At 38.2% G+C, this 22,247-nt stretch overlaps 1 protein-coding gene across 1 annotated transcript in view; it reads left to right on the forward strand.

Moving 5' to 3' along the window:
* The first annotated feature begins 274 nt into the window (after positions 1-274).
* Positions 275-22,247, forward strand: part of HIBADH (3-hydroxyisobutyrate dehydrogenase) — an 86,981-nt gene continuing 65,008 nt past the window's right edge. Inside the window, exons 1-4 of the mRNA XM_039711303.1 lie at positions 275-410; positions 8,675-8,835; positions 13,125-13,234; positions 15,707-15,828. Coding sequence (XP_039567237.1) covers positions 347-410; positions 8,675-8,835; positions 13,125-13,234; positions 15,707-15,828 — 457 coding nt within the window. The 5' untranslated portion in view covers positions 275-346. The remainder of the gene's footprint in view (positions 411-8,674; positions 8,836-13,124; positions 13,235-15,706; positions 15,829-22,247) is intronic.

Genomic DNA, 22,247 nt, shown 5'->3' on the forward strand with positions numbered 1-22,247 from the left:
CCCCCGGCAGCAAAGCAAGAAGACGAAGCGGCAGCGGGCAGGCACAGGCAAGCAGGGCTGGAAAGAAACGCCTTCCCGGAGCCGCGTGCAGCGGGATACAGTGTCCCACCGCCCCAATGAGGAGCTCCAGCGCCGGCCCGGCCCCCGTCCCGCCCCGCGCTCCGGCCCCATCCGTCACGGGGCGGTGGGCGGGGCCGGCCGCCCGCAGGGAGGACGCTGCGCACTCCCATTGGCTGTGCCCCGCCGAGCGCCGTCCGTGGTTGGCTGCGGCGGCTGCCGCTCGCGGCGCGCGGGCGGTGGCGGCGGGCGGCGGCGGGCCGGAGGTCACTCGGCACGGGGGCGCAGCATGGCCGCGGCGGTGGTGCGCAGGGGACCTGCGGGCTGGTGGCGCTGGCACCGGCGGGTGATGGGTAAGGAGCTACCCCTTCCCTCCGCGCCAGCGGCCCCGCTCGGCCGGCCGGGCGGGGAAAGGCCGGGCCTCTCCCGGGGCGCGCAGCTGCCGCGCTGCCCTTGGCGGCCGCGGGCCCTCCGAGCCCGGTGCAGCTGCGGAGCCGCCTCGCTGTGCGGCGTGCCCAGTGACGGGCCACGGTGGCACGGCGCGCTACCGCTGCCGCCTTATTCAGGGCTCCACCGCAGCCTCGGAGCGGCTTGGCTTAATAAACGTTTTCACTCATTTGCTTAAAATAGCGTGCCTGGAAATCATCAGAGCCCACAGAAGCCTCCTGTGGCAGCAGTGACATGTCTGCGGTACCTGTTACCCAGGTTTGGGCTGCTCGGCTCTCTCGGTCACTGCATCCGATTATTTTCTTTAAACCGAAGGTAGATCAGCGGCACTTCCTCCTGTGTCGGCTCTGCAGGCACGGGTGCTCACCTGTGGTCGGTCCATGGGCGGTGGAAGGAGCAGGCACTGCAGACGTCCTGCTGGTGCAAGCAAAGGAAGAATGTATTTGTAGAACTGGACCCAGGCATTTTCCCTTTCCAGAGTCCTGAAAAATCACACAGCTATTCCTAAGTAATTTAATTGCTCAAGTAAATGATTAAAAATAAACCTTCAGTAGTCTTTTCAGTGTCATTTTGATTGCAGTCTGTTGGTTGTGTATGTCACTCTGTGGTTAGGCTCCCAACACATAGGTGAAGGTTTTTAACTAGCAAAGTAGAAGAAATAAGAGTCTTTTAAATGATATATGGTTCTAAAATCTTGACACTTAAGGAAGTGTTTCAGGAATTACTAAATTTCTTTTAAGTAGGTAACTTTAAAAACTTTGTAACTGCCCTTTAAACCTCACTTAAACTAATTAATGAAAAACGTTTTACGATTTTGATGTTATCTTGCAGTGCTCTTTTGCTCTGCTGTCTCTTTTCCACTAATTTTTTTTTTTTTTTGGTATCTGTGGTTCTGATGTTGTCCTAAGTAATAGCTCAGGTGCAGAAGGCATGTTGGTCTCATGCTAGTGAAGTTGAGTACAGGGGATCTGTTTATGTGTTTAGTACCTTTTGTGATACCACAATTGAAAGCAATAGCTTTCAAGGATTTATGAACTTTCTGTGCATGGTAACTGTCAGGTATTTCTGTAAGAGCTTTGAAATCCACTGTCATGGTCAATTTCCAAATGATCTTGTTTAATGTAGGGCAATGTAGGGGATCTTGTTTCTTGGTGGTAAGCATAGGTATGAAAAGTAAACCAGCACTGGTCCTTAAAGGTGAAAAATACAGGTTGTCTTTACATGAAGACTTGAGCAAAAAACTGTAAGAAGAAATCGTGACTCTTCCAAGAAGCTTCCACAGAACAGAATTTCACCCTCAGCATTTAAGCTCTGACTTAGTCAGTAGTGACTGTGCTGAAAGTACTCTTGACTCCGGGAAATGTTTATGGGATGAAGGTCTAAGCATTAAGCCTTCTTAACTGCTAAGCTCTATTGCTTAGTTATATGTCGGCTTCCCCATCTCTAATGCGTTTACTAAGTTTGCCATTCTTGTCTTTAGTCTGACAGCTGGGTTTTGAGTAGCGATTTCATCATCTGTCCTGAGTGAAATGCCATCCTGGTGAAGGAGTTGTGCCAGCTCAGAGCTGTCCAACACCACAGCTCGGTTAGCAAGCGGGCTGTCTCCCTTCTCCAGCTGAATGCTCCTTGGTCACTTGGTCAGTTGCTCTTTGCAGCTGGTGCAGACCATGATGGTTTGTTTTTTCTGTATGTTTATACTAGACATTGTTAAATTGTCTAGGAGGAAAATAAAGAGCTGAGGGCAGATATTGGAGGAGCTTCTTGGATGTGTATGTGTTTGTATAGTCAGCTGGACAGAGACTATGTAGTCTTGTGTTCTGCAAATGGTGGGCACTGACAAAGGTGCTTCACAGAGAGGGTTTATATGACCTTACTTAAAAATATATTTTCGATGGATATGGAAAAATCCCTCCTGGGGACTTCTGGAGGAGAGGAAAGAGGAGGTTAATGAATTATGAGAAAAGAAGATTGTCTGGTGGATGGAGATTCATCAGCTGAGGGAGCTGTTCATCAAAGAAGACAGTACCATTCTAGAGAACAAAAATGTCCTTACAAGCAGTTTTGTTGGAGTGGAGGGGACCCATTCACTTAATAATTAAATAGTATTTTTGCTGGTTTAACAGTACTTTTTCTGGTGCAGGAGCTCTGCTTGAGCGGTTGAATGACTCTATGCTCTGGTGCAGAGAAGCTTTGATTACTAAGCAAGGATTGTGACAGACAATCTGCTGCTCAGAAGTCCAGCACATTACTTAGTTAAGGAATCAAGTATACACTTTAAATTCTTTTTAGATCAAAAGTACTTACTATATGGTTTTCTCTGTAATGTATTAGCAAACATTTAATGAGGTATAGGTACAGATAAGAAATATTATGTATAAGAAGACTCTGAGTGTTACAAGATAGTATCTCTGGTTTTGATCAGTAGACCTTTACAGAGGCAAGAAAAAGCAAGTGGGATGTTTTCAATGTAAGGCTGGCCAAATTTAGAGTATTGTAATCTTCTTAAATTATTGTTTTGGCAGAGAATGCACTTCTTCAAATCACTGCACAACCTTTGAATGTCAGTGACCATGGGACAATTTAAACCTTAAATTGGCAAAAGTTCTAGGAGCAGAAGGATTCTACCTATGTACAGCTGGCCTCTCTAACTTCTCTATTTCTTCATCTAGTTCATTCCCAGGATCTAGTTTCAGTAGGGGTTTTATAAATTACATACCGAAGTCCACAAAACACAGAAGCTTACACTGATCTTTTCTTTCAAAGTAGGAAGGAGAAAAGGGATGATGTCTTCTCTTATGCTTATACCAGGACTTCAGATGCTAAATCAGTGAGAAAATCTTTCATTTAGTGACTCATATTGAATTGTCATTATGTTTCACCTTGTCAAGTGACTTAATTTTCTCATAAAACCCCAAGCAAAACCAGCAACTTCAGTAGCTAAGCTTACTCTGAGGATCTTCCCATGATCCTGTTAAATCTCACATATTGGAAAAGAGGATCCAGAGAGATCAAGGTCATTAATATTCACTGATCCAGAGAGATCAGGATATTAATATGAGCTGCAACCGCTCTGATTAGGAAGCTCTTGTGGGACGGGGCTGTGTGGACTCTCACCCTTGTGCCATTTGGTGAATATGATTTAAAATAAATTTTATAAAGCCAAGAATTAATATAGTTGAAATTATATTTTGGGAGGTACTTGTTTCTCAGTCTTGTTCTTGGCCAGTTAGAGTGCAAGCACATTGGATTTTTTCCAGGTCTGCTGTCTGTGGTTCTACCCAGCTATTAGTCCATTTTTGTTTGATTACAAAGAGATGTCCTCAATTCTGCATATTATAGTGTTTGTGCAGTCAAGTATTTGCAGTGAAATCAGGGCAGCACTGGAGCTGGAATTCATTCTTGAAACTGTAAGACTCGTTACTTTAGGAGATAGTGTAAAATGAAATGTAAACATCTGAAATTATCTAAACTTGTCATCATTCAGTAAAAAGAAAACTGCTTTCAGTATCTTTATATAAAGCTTGAAAAGACAAGCTTTAGGTCATTGACAGGCTAGGTATTCTAAAGACTGGATTGCAATCTGTGTGTCTCTGAAGTTACTGTTCTAACAGTTGCATTTTGTTCAAGAGACATTCAAGAGATCCATAAACTCTTGCTGATTTTTTAAAATTAAATTGTTTTTAAGGTAAAATTATTGTGAAACTGCACATTAGGTAAAGTTTTTCTATTGTAGGCTGACTTTTCAAAGCAAAAAATCTGTATTTTATCTGTATTGACCATAAGCCTCAAATTTGGTGAGAATGTCATAATTGGTTCTCCTCATCAATTGACTTTTCATAGGCATGAGATCTGCAAGCACATATTCCCTGAAGAGAATAATGAAGAATCTTCTGGGAAAAGCCCAATTTCTTTGGAGTCGGTATAGCTGTAGCTGGTTTTGCTCACAATTAGCTTGATTTACAGATTAATCTGTATTGCTGGTTCTGTTCCCAGTGTAGGAGAATTAGTTGCACATGGTATCAGTGATTATTTTAAAAGTAGGTTCTGTTGCTCCTCTTCTGATGTTCTGCCCTCTCTTAGAAGTTAAGTGTGGACTGGGCATTTTTCCAGCCATGTGATTGCAGCAGGTTCCTGTGGATTTTATGGTCAAAGTAAAATGGGCCCAATACCACAGGGACAGTTTCAGCAAATGCTTATACGGTTGATGGGATTAGTTAGCATACATGATGTGGATTTTCAGAATATCAGTCCTTAGATGTTTGACTTACACAGTTATGTCAAAACTGAGTTTGTGCTACATATCAGATACTAAAAAGTGACAACATATGTGAGCTGGACATCACATTCTGTGAAATCACCTGTGGAAATTCATCTAATGGGAAAACATGAATGTTCTTGTCTTTTAAAGCATCCTCTTTTTGGCAAATCCCCACTGTCTTAAGCAGTCATTTAAAATATGCCATGCATCTAAATGTGGTCGGTTCAAATTTAATTGAAATAATCTCTGTTAGATCTGTGAACTAATTTAATCAGTCTTCTAAACCAGTTTTCCTATTTTTGAGTACCTGGAGGTCTGAAGATTTTTCAAAACTGTTAATCAAATTATTTAATTTTGAAGTGTCTTATATAATGCTGGGCTGTGAAAAGTTAAACCAAAATAAAGTAAGAAACTGACTCAGGATTTGAACTATTTCTCTAACAGTCACATTTCCCATGGATTTGAATATGTTTTAGCACATAACAGAAAGTGGTCTCTGATTCATGATCTGAGACCAAAAAAAAAAATCAAAAGAGGCAGACAAAAGGAGAAATAATAGAATACAATGACACAACATTTAATAGTACTGGTCAGCAAGTTGTCTTGTATCACAGCCTAACTTTTGCCATGCGTTTTTGGGGATACTGCAAAATGAGAATTTTTAAGGGAGGCCTTATAGTAGAAGAATCATTTCATGGATATTTACCTTGTGAAGAGCTGCCTTAGAGGCGCAATGTAAGTGCATGTTGGCAATAGGCACATCACTGCAGTCTAATTACCAGCTGAAATCTTAATATTAAGATGTGATGACAGTCATGAAAAGTCATCAAAGCAAAGCAGTCTTATGTAACATTGTAGAGAAAAAGCAGGCATGTTGCAGAGGAGTGAAAGTAGCATGGACGAAATGTCCTTCTCAATTCCCAGCACGAAGATCAAGGCAAAATTATGTCTGTTGAGGCAGGTGACCAGTTCTGAAGCAGCTGAGATCTCAGATGTGATGGATGAATCAGTGAGATTCAAGCAGATCATGGATGGGTCTTTTAGGCTGTTATGACAGGCATCACTGCTGGTGTCAGCACTGATAGCAGAAAAAGGTTTCAAGAAAATTTTCTAAACATGCTGAGTTTGAGATGATGGTTAGATGTCCATCAGATAGCGTGAGAATAGAAGAGATCCGGATAAAAGTGAGGAATCTACAAGAATGATCCTAGTATAGTAGTCAGAATTATTCTTCTGATAAAATTACTTGGAATTCATAGAAACAAAGAAAATGGAGGTTTGGAAGCAAGGCTTCCAAAAGCCTTAAAACTTTAAAGCTATCTTAGGTTGCTCGTGGTGTTCTAAGGTTGCTAGGAGGATGGAGCTTCCATAGCTTCTCTGCATTGCCTGTTACAGTGAAGAACCTTTTTTCCACATCAGGGATGCTTTTCTTATTTCAAGCCAGAATTTTTCTTTATTGCAGCTTTTGGCCATTGCCCCATGTCCCATTGGAGTGCACATCTGTGAAGAGTTCAGCTTCATTTGCTCTGTAACTCTTCTTTCTTCCCACTCCATAGATAGTAGAAGACCACAACCTTTGCTTCTCCCAAGCTCTGCAAAGACAGTTCTCTTAGCCTCTGCTCATAGACCGTGTTCTCCTGCTCCTTGGTCATATTTATTATTTGATGTTTGCTGGATCATCTGCAGTTTCATCACATCTTTTGTGTATTTGCTGTATAGAAGAATGACTGGTTTTTTTTGATCTCCTGCATCTACTCTTGCTAATGCAGTGCAGAATGTCATTAACCTTTTTCCTGAAGGATGCACTACTGACTCCTGCTCATCTTCCAGTTGATGGGAATCCATAGGTTCTGCAGAGCTGCCAGCTGTCAAGCCAGTCGGCAGCCTGTAATGACACCCCCTGACCCAAGTACAGGACATAAATTTGTCTTTGTTGAACTGCTTGAGGCCTGTTTCTCCAGTCCTTCTGAATAGCAGCCTTGCCGTGCCATTTTTCAGAGTCTCCCCAGTTTGGTGTCACACATGATGTTGCTGAGGGTGCTTAGCTTTAATCATCAGTCTTTGATGAAACTTTTAAACAGCTTCAGTATTGACCACATCATGTGTAACTAGACTGTTGCTAGTCTTTGAACTACTGATCACTCTTATTTGAGCCCAGCACTCCAGACAGTATTTTTTCCTTCAAGCGGTTTTGCAGTTCCATCCAGTCCATACTTTCTTCATTTGGCTACTGGGATAAGAGAGGAGACTGTTCTGAAAACTTTACTGAAGTCAAGGTAAATAAGATCTACTGGTATCAAGGGCTAGAGAAACAAAAGATGCTTAAAACAAGGGCTTGAAGCTCCTCAGGAAGTGGGAAGCTTTGGGCTAACTGAAGGAGCAATTTTAGATTAGTGCAAATGAGGGATTGGGGGAGACTGACTCATAGAAACAATGAGAAGAAGATTCTAAGATGATTGTTATGGCTGATGATGCTGGTTTAGGCTCTTTGTTCATTTGTTCCCTGGTTTTGACATGTAGCACTTCTTAAAAAAGCAATGGGCTCTTTTCCTGACTTATCTCAGTTTTCACTAAGCATTTTCCCAGCGCAGATTTATTTTAAATTGTGCTACTTCTCTAGCTGTGTAATTGCTGCAGGCATCTGTGGAAACTGTCTCAGACCAAAGTTCTCTCAACAAACCTGATTTATTAAATGTGGCACTTCCAAAACAGTGCTGCAGATGAAAGAGCATGACCATTGCTGGCTAAGAAGGAGCTTAAAGTCAGAAAGACTTTAAAATGATTAATCAAGTGTTATTGGCCTAGAGAGGATTCTTTGCTAAGCGTTGAGACCTCTTAGAGTCTCGATCCAGCTTAGGCACATTTTCTGTATGTGCACTTTAGAGCTAGAGTATTTCTGTAGTTAGCTTTGTTTCTGTCTGCTTAGTTGACACATACTTTGGTGTTTATTCTGCATAACTTTTTCCTTTGTCGTAAAGGAGAAAGTATTTTATGTGATTGGCAAAGAAATCTAGTCACTGTCAAATTGTGTTGCCTTTGGATTTGGAGTGTTTAGAGTGATGAGATAGTGATTGCAGTAGATGAATGCCTGCAATGCTGCTCCTATCCAGAATTTGATGCTCACTAACTTCTGGGAGAAGGTAACTGACTGAAACTGTAGTGTTTTCCACAGGTTGTAGGTTAGGCTTTATAGTTCTGTCTTGGTAGTGTGATAAATAGAATATAGAGGTTATTCCTGTAAAGACTTCACAATTTTTTAATACTATATTTTATTTTAATTTTCAGTATTTAAACTGTGGTTGCATGGCTTAAAGGATTTGCCATGATTTGCTGTGGAGATGTTCACCTTTAGACTTGTATCTGATTGCAGGATCAGAAGAATCTGTGAGGGGCTGTATGAAGTAAAGTGGCAGCCTCTGTACATTTCTAGAGAGCACGTGCTACATCCCACGGCTGCAAGCAAAGTTGCAAATAAAGAGTCTGTAAAATATATATAAAATTGTTCTTCACATATCCAGTTTAAAATTTAGACACATAATAAAACACAAACAATCCTGGATATTTTTAGTATACATTTGAGCTCTTATCGGATCTTAGCTTTAAGTACTGTGATTTTTTGAAATGCCCACATTTTCCTAATTACAATAATTATCTTTGATATGTAGAAAAATCAAAGTGGAATGGTATTTGTGTCCCAATGTGTTCTATAGTTTAAAGTTTAAATTATGTAAAATAGGATTCACATTTGCACTGTTTTTAAGGATAAGGCTGTTAAAATAATTGAAAAAATATTGTTATTCAATTATTGTTAAAATAATTGGAAAAAAAAGATTATGTGGTTGCTTTTAGTATATCATTGTTATACATTAGTCTAAAATACAAATGTATTGATATTTATTGTTTTGAAATCAGTGTGTTCTAGGACTATGGCTTCCAAAACCCCAGTTGGATTCGTTGGGCTGGGTAACATGGGAAATCCAATGGCAAAAAACCTGGTAAAACATGGATATCCAGTTATTGTGTATGATGTCTTCCCAGAAGCTTGCAAAGAATTTCAAGACTTGGGTGCTCAGGTACAGTAATAAATTTCTTTATTTCAGCAATAACTCTGTGTGTTGGATGGTTCCTGCCTGCAATGCAACTAAATAATCTGGGTTTTTTCTTGGTTAAGATCACAGTCAGAACTGAAACAGCACAATGAATACTATCTGAATTTGTGACGTTTCAGTTAGAGCAAAGGTATGATTCTATGCCGAGTAATTTTCCTGCTGTTAGCCGGAATTGCTACCTTGTCAGACTCCTCTAGCTGTCTTTTTTTCCTCCGCTTTTTATGAGAGGAGGTTGATGGCCTGTTCTATCACCTCCTGCTTTCTCCTGCTTCCTTCTCCCCCAGGTCTGGATGGCCAGTGGGCTGCTTTTCATCTGGTTCCTGCTTTGACCTTTTCAGGTTAAATGACCCTAGTTAAAAATTCCTGCTGGCATAGCTGTAAGGGTTATAGGGACATATGAGCTTTCCTGCTGCTTCAAGGTGTAGTCCTCAGGGGCAGGGGAAAAATCTAATTATTTAAGTGCTTATTCTCTTGGAGGTAAGGAAGGATATGCTGAGAGAAGAGGAAGGAATGAAAAGGAAAAAGGAGGGAAGGAAATTGATTATATTAGGGAGCTTTACCTTCCTGCAATATACCCTGCAAAACCTTGGCCCTGTTCCAGCCAATCCTGTTACTTTTCTTAATCTGTTAATACCCTCAGAACCCCATTTACTCAGATGGTTGTGTCATTTCTATGTGTCTGTAACACATTTGAATGGTTTTGACATACTTCAAAGCTGTCACAATTTAGACAGTTGTGGGCAGATGGATACGTGCTTAAAACACAGAAAAAAAGAAGTGCAATGCAAAAATAAACCTCTCATGTAACAATGTAGAGGATAGAAGGGAATTTTGCAGCAGTGGCAAGGAAACTGTAGGTAGGTCTAGATAGAGGAACTGTGTGCCTTGAAAGTCTAAACTGTTGAAACTAATTGCAGCTGTTTTAAATAATGAGGTAACATCAAGATTCCTAAAAGATAAAATGATACCACACACCTGTTAGTAATTAATTGCAGCTCCCCTTGAATAATTACAGAATCTTGGCCTTAAGTGGGAAAGTAAGCTTTTCACCTCTCTTCGTAGCTCCTGTTCCTATTTTGTTAAAGCAGCCAAGACCCTCAGGCATGAACCAAACGTGTCTTGAGTAAGACTGGGCAAATGGAAGAGACTGTTTTGAACTGTTGGTTGTATTTTTAATTTGTGTTCTGCAGTGGGATCTCTTTTCTGTGGCTGTCCATGTTGATAGCTTTTTGCCTTTATGATAGAATCCTTGGCATTCACTGCAAGACATAACATGTGATAATAAAGGTGAACTGTAATGCCTTTAAAAATCAAGTCCAAAGTATGTTTTAAGTACATAAAACACTGAGAGAGTACGTGGCTAGGCTTAAATACAAATAAAACACGCTGAAAGAAAATATATGAACATAACTTCCTCTTCTTGATCTATAGGTGTAAATCCTACTCCAGCACTTTTTTCAGAGGTTGAAAACTTGTGGGTCCACGGGGCCTTGTAGAAACTGCTGTAGAAGGAACATTGGGCTCTAAGGGCTGCTTTCTCTTTGGTCTGGCTGTAAGGGTAAAACCATCAGGAGTGTTGCAGGGGTGAAATGACCCCAGGAGACAGTAAACTTAGTCAAATGTCCATTGTTTAAGGAAGTGCTGCCACCAAGGTATATGGCGGATGCAGGATGCTTGACCACAAATCTGCACAATCTGCGACTCCCCTTTCCTTAGCCACTGAAGTAAACAACTGGGATGTGGGACATGTCAGAAAGTGGCCACCCACCTGCTAAAGGTGAATAGTAAGAGGAAAACTGGCTGAGCATGAGCATATGTAACCTCTTGGGCTGAAATTCAGAGAAAGTTGGAAGGCTCACACAGTGGAGTGACTGTGTGTCAGACTTCAGTTTACAGGTCTTTGTATCTAAATCTTATCACAGATTTAGAACATTGAGAATGTTACTGGAGTCACCTGATGCATAAAGCATCATAAAAATAGAGCTTTCTTTAGTGTACAGTAAGAATGCCATTTCAGGCCAACAATAATTAATTGACTTACTGTAAATATAAGTAAAACAAAATAGGGAAGCAGTTTGGAACAAATACAAGCAGATGCACATATTGAAGGCCAGTACTGGCAACTAGCAGTATTCAGAAAAGTCTCCTGTCCAGTTGCATACTGCAAAAGTTTGCTTGAACTAAACAAGTATCAGAACATGTACTAGCCTTGGTGGGCTGCTACTCTGAGCTAGTACAGTCTATGTTGGTAATCAACAATTAGTGTTTGGTCTGTTTTTTAAATTTATGCACATATTCTTAATGATTTCAAATGCTTAATGTTTTGTAATAGTCTTCAAATCATTCAGCTTTGTTTCTGAGACAGAAAGTCCCAAATAAAATAAAGGTTTTATATGCTGCTTATTGAACCAGGTAGGTATATTTTTTCAGGCATTATTATTCATATTTGTTAACAGTACCAAAAGGCCAAGGGTGTCCATTCCCACTTTTAATTCCCCACTTTGTTTTGCTACTTACTTCAAGATGGCAGAAAGTTTTTCCTTTGTATGGTTGTAGAAGTACTGTCTCAGTCTGTATACATTTTTAATCTAATTTTCTTCATGTAAAAGGCATATTACTATTTTGAAAGATTTGGATGGAATAAATTAATTTCTGTTTAGATGACCACTGTACTGTGTCTTCTTTGTACCTGTTTAGCTTAAGAATTATTTAAAACTGTAATCAAAACCCAGCTATCTTCTGTCTATGTAGCCAAGTAGAAATCTGAGGCTGATGTACTGTTTCAGCTGTGTGCCCAATGTAGTATATTTTTCAACTTCTGGTTGAAAAATGCAAATGGACCACTGAATATTCAGCTGATACCCTCCAAGCATCTAAAAATACTGGAGATCATAGTTTCAAATAAGAAGACGTATATAGATTCAGGTACCAATTTCACATTTCTTCTCTCCACATCTAATAATACACCTTGAGACTGAACCAAACCAGACATACTCAGAACTTCTTTTTAAAGAGATAGGTTCTCTCGTCTCCAGGGAGGCAAGTCATAAAATCAGCTAATCAGATATAGAAGGTTTACTGCTTATAATTGCCTCATTTATTCCTGCTAACTTTTGTCCTTTAGACTAGAACATGTTTTCTTTTGTAACTGTGTGGTATGCCAGGCGTTTTGTGTGATATTAACTTATTCTTTCAAAACAAAATCTGCATGTTTCTCAGTTCCATCCATGCCAGTTTCTTAGTGTTTTTCCCGCAAGAGCCTTGTTCAGTCACTATATGCAGTCTTCTCTTCTTTGTTCAGAAGTCAAATAAAAATCAAGAAGTTTCTTATGCTGTTTAGCCTGAAGTTCTTCAAGGTGTAATTCAGCATTAATTACAAAGGACTGAAATTAGATTTGATCCTTGTGGAGTAAAGATAAAATAATAAGCTGTATGTTTGTTGCTATTGTCTCTGGGCTATGAACATGTTAACAATGCAATTTTAAAATATTAATTAATTCAGATCTGGACAGAAATCTTACTGGTAAATGCCTTCCAAGTGAAACTCACAACTTAGCTGTCAATATTTCATTTGTTGTGTATGTATCTTAAATACTATAGTGCCTACCTCTGAAAGTGACTTCAGAATGGTAATATACCTTCCAAGTTAGGTATGATTATTTAACAACTAATGCCTAATAATATATTTTGAAAATTGTTCAGATCTTTTTAATGAAGGATGCTTGAACTGATAATTTTCCATTTTAAAAATGCCAGTTGTAATATTTTGAGAAATATCAGTTAGTTTATCTGATTTCTTTTAAGGTGAGGCTCAGAGGTGCATCGAGTAATGTTTTCTTTTTTCCTCAGTCTTTGTCTCTTTTAATGCTGTATATAAGACAAGGAAAAAAGTGATATTTTTGTAATCCTCTCATGTTGTCCCTCCTTAGAAACATTGTAGAGCAATATTTTCTATAGATGCAGGGTTTGTAGTCAATTGAAGGTCCATGAATGAGTTGATGGGATGAAAGCATATTCCCTTTAGCAGATGTTGTGGAGGAACTTCCATGATAGGAGATCCTTTTCATTTTTATTTTTTTTTCTGTTGCTGGGTCCAAATAACTAATATTTTCATTAGGAGAGCAGTTTTTCTTGTATTTTAATTTTTTACCTAGCTTAGTTGTGACCAGTGCATACTAAAAGCAAACTCATCAAACATTTCTTTTTCAGAAGTGTGTAAGCTTATATTGTTTGGGGTTTTTTTTCTTTAAAAGGTAACAGAATCTCCAGCAGACGTAGCAGAAAGAGCAGACAGAATTATTACCATGCTGCCTTCTAGTCCCCATGCAAAAGAAGTTTACACAGGAGCAAATGGAATTCTAAAGTAAGACTTTTTGTAGTTTGGAGAATTTCCACTCGTACTCAAGGTTTGTCTGATGATTGCTGTTGTAACTCTTCCTGTGCCTTCAGGGCACTTAATTCAATGTTCTCTGTTCTGTCACTATTGATATTTCTAATTATATAAGTTCTCTCATACAGTGCTGCTTTTGAATGGCTTTTGGCTTAAGTATTTATTTTATTTTCAGTAGAATAATAATTTTTGTGCATTTCAGACAATTTAACTATTATCTGCCTTTTCAGTTTCATGGTTCTTTTGCCATAATGTGATGTACTACACTCAAGTACATCTAGAATATTTGCTGGCAACTATTTTTTGAGCAACAAATAGTATTTGTTGCTCAAATACTATTTTCTTTACCTTGAAGTCCTATAAATTAAATGTTCTGAATAGACACCATTATGTCTTATGTTGTTAAATGTTAACATAGAATAGCTGACAAGACTTTCTTGATTTCTACTCTTATTATCTGTTTATTACAGAAAAAAATACCTTAAGATTTTTAATGTGAAGCAGTGTTTTTTAACTTTTGTGGAGGGATTTCCACTGAGCCTTAAATCCACAGTCTGCAGAATTCTAATGCTCAGAGTTTTTGAACTTGCCAAATCAAAAAATATATATAGTTTAAAAATCTGTTTGAGCTACACATGCACTGCTTCTGGCAAGCTGACTGAGGCTACTGGATACCTCTGAGGATCATGTAGTCTTTTAAGAACTATCCATGTTAATAAGGTAAAGGAAAAAACATATAGAAGACAAAAGTACAGTAGATTATAAAAAAATTATGATCAAAAATTATTACAAAAAGTATGAAATTATTACCTTTTAAAGTATTGATTGTACAATATTAGGATGAAATGATAAGGAAATGGAAGTGGAAGGGGGGATTTCTATTGTTCTTACTATATAAGAATAATAGTTGATTCTTTCCCTTATTGTCTGTAGTTTAATTCCTCAGAAGGCAGGAGTGAGCAGATCTAAGTAGCTATAGCTTAGACCCTTCAGGGAAGATGGGTAATAGGATCAGCCCCACAAAGCTCAGGAAAGAGCTGTGGGAGAACTGCACCCATGATGGCAGTGGTTTGAAGAACAATTGGCAGTACGTACTGGTACAGTACAGCAGTAAATCTCTTGAGTACATAGAAGTGGGAAATCCAGCAGGAAACAGAGCATGTGGAAAGCAGTCCTCTGCTGCTGTAGTTTATCAGCCTCTGTATTAAGAGAAGTGTAATTTGGCAGTAGTGAGTAATTGTGGCTCTGAGTGAGCTGGTCCTTGCTGACTGGTTTGATTTTCATAATTTTCTGAAGCTTTTAAAGCTTTGCAGAAGAAAACCTCAATAATGTGAAGTGTTTAAAGGTTGAGTTAGTCATCCCACTGTGTTACCAAGGAGCCTGTGCCACTCTGCCTTCTTCTGAACATCAAGGGGAGATGATGTAGTACCTTACCTGCTGCATTGGTTTTTGTTTGCATGTGTTCAAACTAACTGCAGCAGCACAAGGGATGAGTTTTGTGTATGTGGCACTGTGCTGACTCTGGAATTCCAGTAGGGTCACAATGTATGTATATGTTGAAAGACTATTTCCAGCAATCTGGGTAATTCAATTAAGTGAAATCCACTGTACTGCCAACAGCATGCAAGGTGCAGTGGATCTCTTTATCTGTCATGAGTTGCTTTAAATGGGACATGTTTTTATGACTGAAAAATTCTGGTGTTCGATTTCATGGTGATTGCTGGTCAGGTGGACATGAAATCATGGTGCAGTTCAATGGAAAGAGGAATAAAAACCAGCTTTTTTTGTTGTAGAGGGCATTGAAAAAGTTAACATTTTTTAAATTTCAAAAATGTTATCATGTTTTTTAATCAAATAAAGAGCTTTCTGTAATCTACAGTTTGAAATACAGATCTGCCTAAATGTACTGGCTATCAGTGGGAAAACATTTTTCTCCATGCTTCACTTCAAATCTTCAGTGGGCTTTTTTGGTTTTAGTTATGGTCTTTATGGAGAACAAAATGTAGAATGATTAAAAGAATGCAATCAGACCATTCTGATTTAAGAACTTAAGATACTGTATATATAAAAATAATATTTTATCTTTATATATTAAATTTTATGCTGCATCAACAGTTGCTTAGAATGCATCTTAGGTGATCTCTGTATTATATAGTGCTCAACTTGTGTAATGGAAGATTTTCCTAGTGTGACCTTTTTGTGTATTTTTTTAATAGTGTTTAGAAAAACATTGGTCTTTGTGTTCAGCTGTTATTGGGCTTTGAGTAGTTCAAAGCTTCAGTATGCATACTGAGCAGATCTTGCTCAATAAGGTTTAAAACTTCATGTTTACTAGTGTACCAAAAAATATCTGCACATTTGTCATGCTGATGGAAGCCAGTGCCATGGTAATAGTTGCAAATATCTTCTGAAAATAATAATTATAATAATAAATCTTTATTTTAGGAAAGTGAAGAAAGGCTCATTGCTAATAGATTCCAGCACTATAGATCCAGCAGTTTCAAAAGAATTAGCCAAAGCTGCTGAAAAAACGGGAGCAGTTTTCATGGATGCCCCAGTTTCTGGAGGTAAGTCTTCATTAGCAGTTTACCTCATATTGCCTCATATTGGACAAGTTGTCTGTGTCTTTGTTGCAGTTTCAGTCACCAGTTTGTACCCTTGTTGCTATAAGTTGCTTTTCTTTGCTATATGTACAGTATTCTGTTTTGTTGTTGTTGTTTAATTGCACTACAGATATGTATAACAGGAGTATTTTTAGGATTTAGGAGTATGCTTTTGAGAAACAGCTTGGAGAAGCAGCTTTCTTGGGTATGGTACAGGGGTCCTTTTAATTTAACTTCTTTCATAAAGCTGCATTTTTATACAGTTACTCACATTCCTTTAGCCTCCATCTCTTTCTTCCTGTTAGGGAAAAACTAGTTGTCATTAAGCAGTTCTGTTGCTTTTTCATTAATTAAAAAGGAAATAATGAAGTGAGGAATATAAGATTTCTTATCAAAAGAAAACAGAGATTTGTCTGGTTTGTAACAACTGAAGAATGTGGGTGATAATTGTCTATTCTTAAAAGTTACTGACTATTGATCTCTGAGTATTTAGTCTCTTGTAAGAAATAATATAGAGCAGGAAAGACTTCTCAATTTGTGGACAGAGGACAGCAGAAACATAAAATTAATGTTCTGAAAACAAAACCATTACAGGTCATTTCTATTGTTGAATTCTTCTCCAAAATACCTAGAATTAGAAGGTGAGGAAACCTTATTTTTGTGGGAAAATCTTGAGGATTTTACAATCTGGTCTAAAAATTAACTAATGTAACTTTTTGAGAATTCTTTATTTTCCTGATGAATGTCAGTGATGAGCAAAAACTGTCAATCAATCTGTTTAATTTTCAACTGGGAACTAAGGCAGGATTTGACTACATACTAGAAGCCGAAATTTTCATCCAAATTCTATTGTGAACACAGAGTATGCAGATCCAGGTAGGTGCTACTGGAGAATATAATGGAGAAGACAAGATTCTTGCTTCACAACCAAAATGTTAGTTCTCTTTTATAAAGCTAGATAGCTAGTCAGCCTGGGAAGAAAAAACAAAAATTATATTGTGGGCAGATTATGTATCTCTTCGATCCTTCTTTTTAAACACAGCATGGCTTTTTGCTTATCAGTGGGCAATTCTGACCTACTTCTGTGTTGTTTTCTTCAATCCCTTTCTGCCAAGTATGTTATTTTCCTCAAGGAATTATTTACCTTTTAGAAATGTCTATAATTTATTTTCATCTTTAAGTTTTTGGTGTAAGACTGATTATAACTATAAAGAAGAAAAGGAAGAGTTTGATTCTGAAGGAACTGTAGCTGCTTAGGGGATTTTATTCTTGAGAAAAAGGTAAGGCCAAGACAGAGAGTTAATATGATAACATATAGCTGACTAGTATGAATAGAGATGGCTTTTTTGGTGTTAGTGGTTTATCTGAATGGTGGCTAGTGTCAGTTACAGATTGAGGGATATCCTGTATCAGAGGGAAAGAATACATTTAACTTTCTAGTCCTTAATGTATTTGTGAAGCCCAAGGAATGCTCTGTACCAATCATGTTTAAAGTGGGTACTTGCTAGAAATGTGGAGAAGTTAGGTCTCTTGGGAAAAAAACCTTTAATGCTATGCTTTGTTATTTCCATCTTTCAGTACCTAACTCATCAAGTCTTTGGGGTATTTTTATATGTCCTGACTGCATTGTTGGCTTTCAGACAAAACACTAAATGGAGAAGTATGCTCGGCTCTCTAGAAATTGGCAGGCACTATGCTGTTGCTGTGCAATGCAATAGAGTTGGCAGGAGTTTCAAGGAGTGTTGGTGGGACATAGGGAGGTGGAAGGGAAAGCAGCATGCCTGAACTGTCCTCTTTAGAGATGTCTGTTTACTAGCTGTTATTGGCAGACAACTCCAGTTTTGTTTTTAGGTATTTGGGTGTTGCCTGATGTTAACATTCATCTGCACTGTGAACAAATTAACAAACTGAGTAATATTTTGAAAATTGCTTGGTCTGTAAACCCTAGGGAGAGAGAGCAGTGATTTTAATGCTGTTCTGACATGGCAAATGAAGAATCTTCGGGCACAGCATTAGGGCCAGATTTTAGTGGCTTGTTTGCAGTCTTGCCCCCAAAAGATGCTTCCTCTTGATCTTTTCCAGATGGGCTGCATGCCAACTTAGTGCTGTCTTCTTCATATTATTGGCCTACAGCATTTACTTGCAGCTTACAGTCAGGACCCATTAAGTAGAAGTTGATGAACCAAGTCCTTATAGTATTATTTTGTATTAAGTGTCTTCAGAAAATACTTCTCATCCTCATGGTTGCATGCAGATTATGCTGCTAATGCTGTCTAGAGATAGCAATCGCTTTAGCCCGGGATTAGGATCTCTTGCAGGTCCACATGAGAAAGTTGTGTCATGGTTCCCAGTGCTGCCCTGGTTTGTGGTCTCTTTGTGAGCATGGGACAAATGGGGAAACATCTTCAAAATCCATGTTTGTTTGTTTGTTTGTTTGTTTTAATCTGGACAGGAAAACTGTCTCTTTGGAAAGGTTGGGTTCTTCGTCTTTGTATGTATAAAACTATTTTAAGGCATGCATATCTCAGAAGCATATTTAAAACTGGGTTCTGTTGGCACAAGGTTCTACTGGCTAAGTACAGGATCTAAATTTATCCTTCAAGAATTGTGTCAAAATTGTCCTCCCACTGATTTCAGTAGAAGTATGATAAAGATTCTCGCCTCATAATCCAGAGCTAACTTCACTAGTGTCTTCACTGAGTCTGTTGTAATAGTTCTCTAAATCAGTATACAAGATATTAGTTTCCTAATATATTGGCTGTATACTGGCTGATTTTTTTTCTTTATTTCTAATGTAATTCTTTCTATGTTTTAAGCATTGTTAGTGTTCAGATACAACCTTTTCAACTTCTTTCCCCTTCCACTGACTATTAAAATTTTATCAGCTCTGTATCTGCTTAAAATACATTGTAGTGCATTCTACTGGAACTTCATAAAAATATGTGACAACTTGATTTGTTTTTCTTGTTTTGGGGGTATGAAAAAAGGTTTTCAACTCTTTTGTAAGTCTGGTTCTTTAAGATCTGATAATGAAACTTTAGATCTTCCTTCCTCCTCACTGTATCCTTTAGACAAGAGAGTAGTCAGTTAAAAAGTCAAACTGCTAATTGTTAATAACAGCTGTCATATAGAGAACTGTAGTCAGGCTAAAATGGTAAAAAAGAGGAGAATAAGTTGTTGTTTTTTTTTAGAAACTGTGCATTGGAGGTTGCACATTGGAGGTGTGACCAGAAGAGGTTGTGGTTTCTATTCCAGCTGTCATTTGAAACTGTTTCATCTTATAGTCCTGCTTCCATAAACTTCAGCTGATCATAAAGTGATGGAAACAGTAGTAGTAGCAACACTGACAAGTTAAGACTTCAGGTCACTGATGACATAAAGTACAATGTGAGTCCTTGAGGTGTGCATTGCAGACTTATTCCCTGCATGGCCAGATCTCTACTTAATAGGGAGCAAAGGAAAAAAATTATTAGAAACACTCTGAAACACTGGAGATATTTTATTTTATTTATTTTATTTCAAAGAGCAATATATTTCAGGATACCAGTTTTTTTCCCTTTTTCTTAGAAAGGGCACTTTACTAAAATAGGAGAAGTGAGTTATATGTTTCTCTACTTGACCATTGAAGGCACTTAGTGCTGTGCCTTTTCCAAGGGAAGCAGAAGAGTTAAAACTTTATGCATACCAATATTTGCAAAGATTATTTGAAAGACTCATTCAGACTAGACTAATAGGTAATAGGAATGAATAGTTCAAACATTGCATCTCTTAGCTTGTAAATTCTGTTGTAATAAAGATGCATAATCAATATCTTTGCCAGAATTAAACTGATGTAATAGACCTGTCTTTGTTGGTGAGCCTTGGTAGAGCTACTTGAACTGGCTTCATTAAGTTCTGTCTGCTTTGTTTCTTTATCTTTGTGCACCTTTAGAGAAGTGCAATCTTATGACTTCATGGGAGAGGAAAAGTTGGTGGGTTACTTCAATGTCTCTAATTTCAGGCATCATGTATTTTTTATATAAACACAATATAAATAAAATAAGGAATGTCCTGAATTTGGTGGTATAGAGGTTTGGTGTGGTTTTGGCTTTCTGGTCTGGTAATGCAGTGATTGGATCTGTTAGGATCCTTGAAACACTATAAAGATAGAGCAGGTTCATGAATTTAGAAATAATAATTCTGACCTATCCCCCTCAATAGCAGGTGTTCTTGTTGGCAAGGAAAAACATCTAAAGGCATAGTAGTATTTGCTCCATTATAGGTTCTGGATTTATGTTTTTGTGCTTTATTTTTTGAAGCCTAAATGTGTGTGCTCAGAATGGCCACAATGTTCTATTTGTTCCTGGTACTGAGCATAACACTTTTACCTCGCTTGCTTTGCTCTTCCTCAGTCACTGTATGCCTTGTGTAATTTTTTTCTTTCCCAACATCTTTCTTAATTTCTCTGTTTACATTTTTTGATGAATACATTTGATAATATTTATTCTTTGCAAAGTCTGTGATTTAGGGATGGTAGTAGAAATTACAATGTACAACCTTATTACTAAAGGTAGTATGAAAAATATTATGAGTTATTCTGAAATTTAGATGAGAGAAAATACTGCAGAAAGTAACTGATGACAAAAAAGGGAAGAATTGGCTCAGCTGATTTAAGGAAGCTGAAATGAGGATGAAGAAGTATTTTGAAATCTGAGATGCCTTAAAAGCATCTGATTTCTAATAACTTACAGTTTAAATTGTATAAAAAACTTATCTGTCAAAATAAAGCTAGTTTAATGGATCTCTTTTGTTGGAGAGAAGAAAAAACTGAAAATCTTGAAAATCTTACGCATTGGTAAAATGTATATTTTGACACAGGGAGGGGAGGAAGTATAAAGCTTGTGCAAATATCACTGTGTTGGCAGCAGCTGCTGTTTCAGAAGAGTTAGGTAGTATATTTACTTATGTGCTGACTTTGCAAGGCTATTTTTCTTCTGTAAGTCTATTATGCCTTTTGCATTCTCTGTAATATAAAATAAAATAAACTAAATGGTACCAGAAGGTAAGGAGGAATAAACAGATTTGTTCAGAGTCTCATCTAAAAATGTTCACTGGGGTGGAGACAACAATCCTACAATGACTAAAAGGGTGGAATAAATTATTTTCTTAAAGCATATTGTATATTTTGGCAATAAAATTGTGTGTAGTCTGGCCAAATAGTGACCAATGTGCAGAGAAACATATCTGTCTCCATTTATTCGAAGGTGTAAAGATGAGTTATTCAGGCTGGCTCAATGGGACATAACCAGGAATAATAGGCTGGAAATCATTAAGGAAAGAAAAATGCGTGCCGTGTCTACCAGGAAAAATGTCCTAACGACATTCTTCATACACTGTGGAATAATTTCCAAAGGAGATGGTTGAAGCCAAATATCTCAACATGCTTGAAACTGTACTGGGCAAAGTGCTAGGAAGGAACTATTCTGTGGGGAAAAATCTACGACTGGCAGGAGGATGGCTACATGATCTAATCGGTCTTTTCCATCTCTAATGTCTACAATCCTGTTGTGTTCTCACACATGGTGTTCAAAAACAGTTAAAAGAAAACTGTCCAGATGGAAGTTAGAAATCCCTGTGGCACTCTTTGAAAAAGAGTAAGGAATAACTGCAGAGTTAGAGCCAACATTCCTTCTCTCAGTAAAAATGGTTCTAATATTCACGGCTGTATGTGAGCTGTTACCACATTCCTAATAACTGCTCTGTTTGTTTGTGGTTACTTTAATGCTAGTATCTGCCTCATCCTGTCAAATGTTCTGAGATACCCAGAGTAAAAATGATCTATAAATGCCAGCCTATCATAAGTCCTAGGGAATAAAAGTTAATTTACTATCATTTTTTAATTTTTGATTGCTTCTCTTAGGGAATGTTTAAAGTTAAGGGGTTGCAGGTGGTGTTTGAGAATGTTTCTGGAATGAAGTGATGACTTTGAAGCTTTATGCTAAGTTAGTTTTGGTTTAAAACATTCATGGGCTTCTTTTTCTCTCTTTTTGTTCTTTCAATGGAGTGCCTTGTTCAAAGTGTGTATTTTTCATGTAGTCAAAAAAACCTAGTGTGATTCCTGTGCTTTTGGGACAGTGGGGATGATGAGCACCAGACCTTAATAATCCCCTGACTCCATATGAGTCTTAATTGTGCACTGTGCTAAATGTGGATGGTGCACATGTCAATAGTGTGCCCAGCACCAGGCACACCAGAGCAGGAAGTCCGAACTGGAAGGCACTGCACAGAGTAGACTGGGAGTGAGTGCCCTGTGCCTGCACAGTGCCCATCACCACGGGGACAGCCCCACCAGCTACGAGCCTTGGAGGTGCTGCTGGAGAAAATGCAGTTTTCTATGAGTCTTA

The sequence above is a fragment of the Passer montanus genome, unplaced genomic scaffold (genome assembly GCF_014805655.1).
Source record: "Passer montanus isolate IOZ18808 unplaced genomic scaffold, ASM1480565v1 scaffold10, whole genome shotgun sequence".
Classification (NCBI taxonomy): domain Eukaryota; kingdom Metazoa; phylum Chordata; class Aves; order Passeriformes; family Passeridae; genus Passer; species Passer montanus.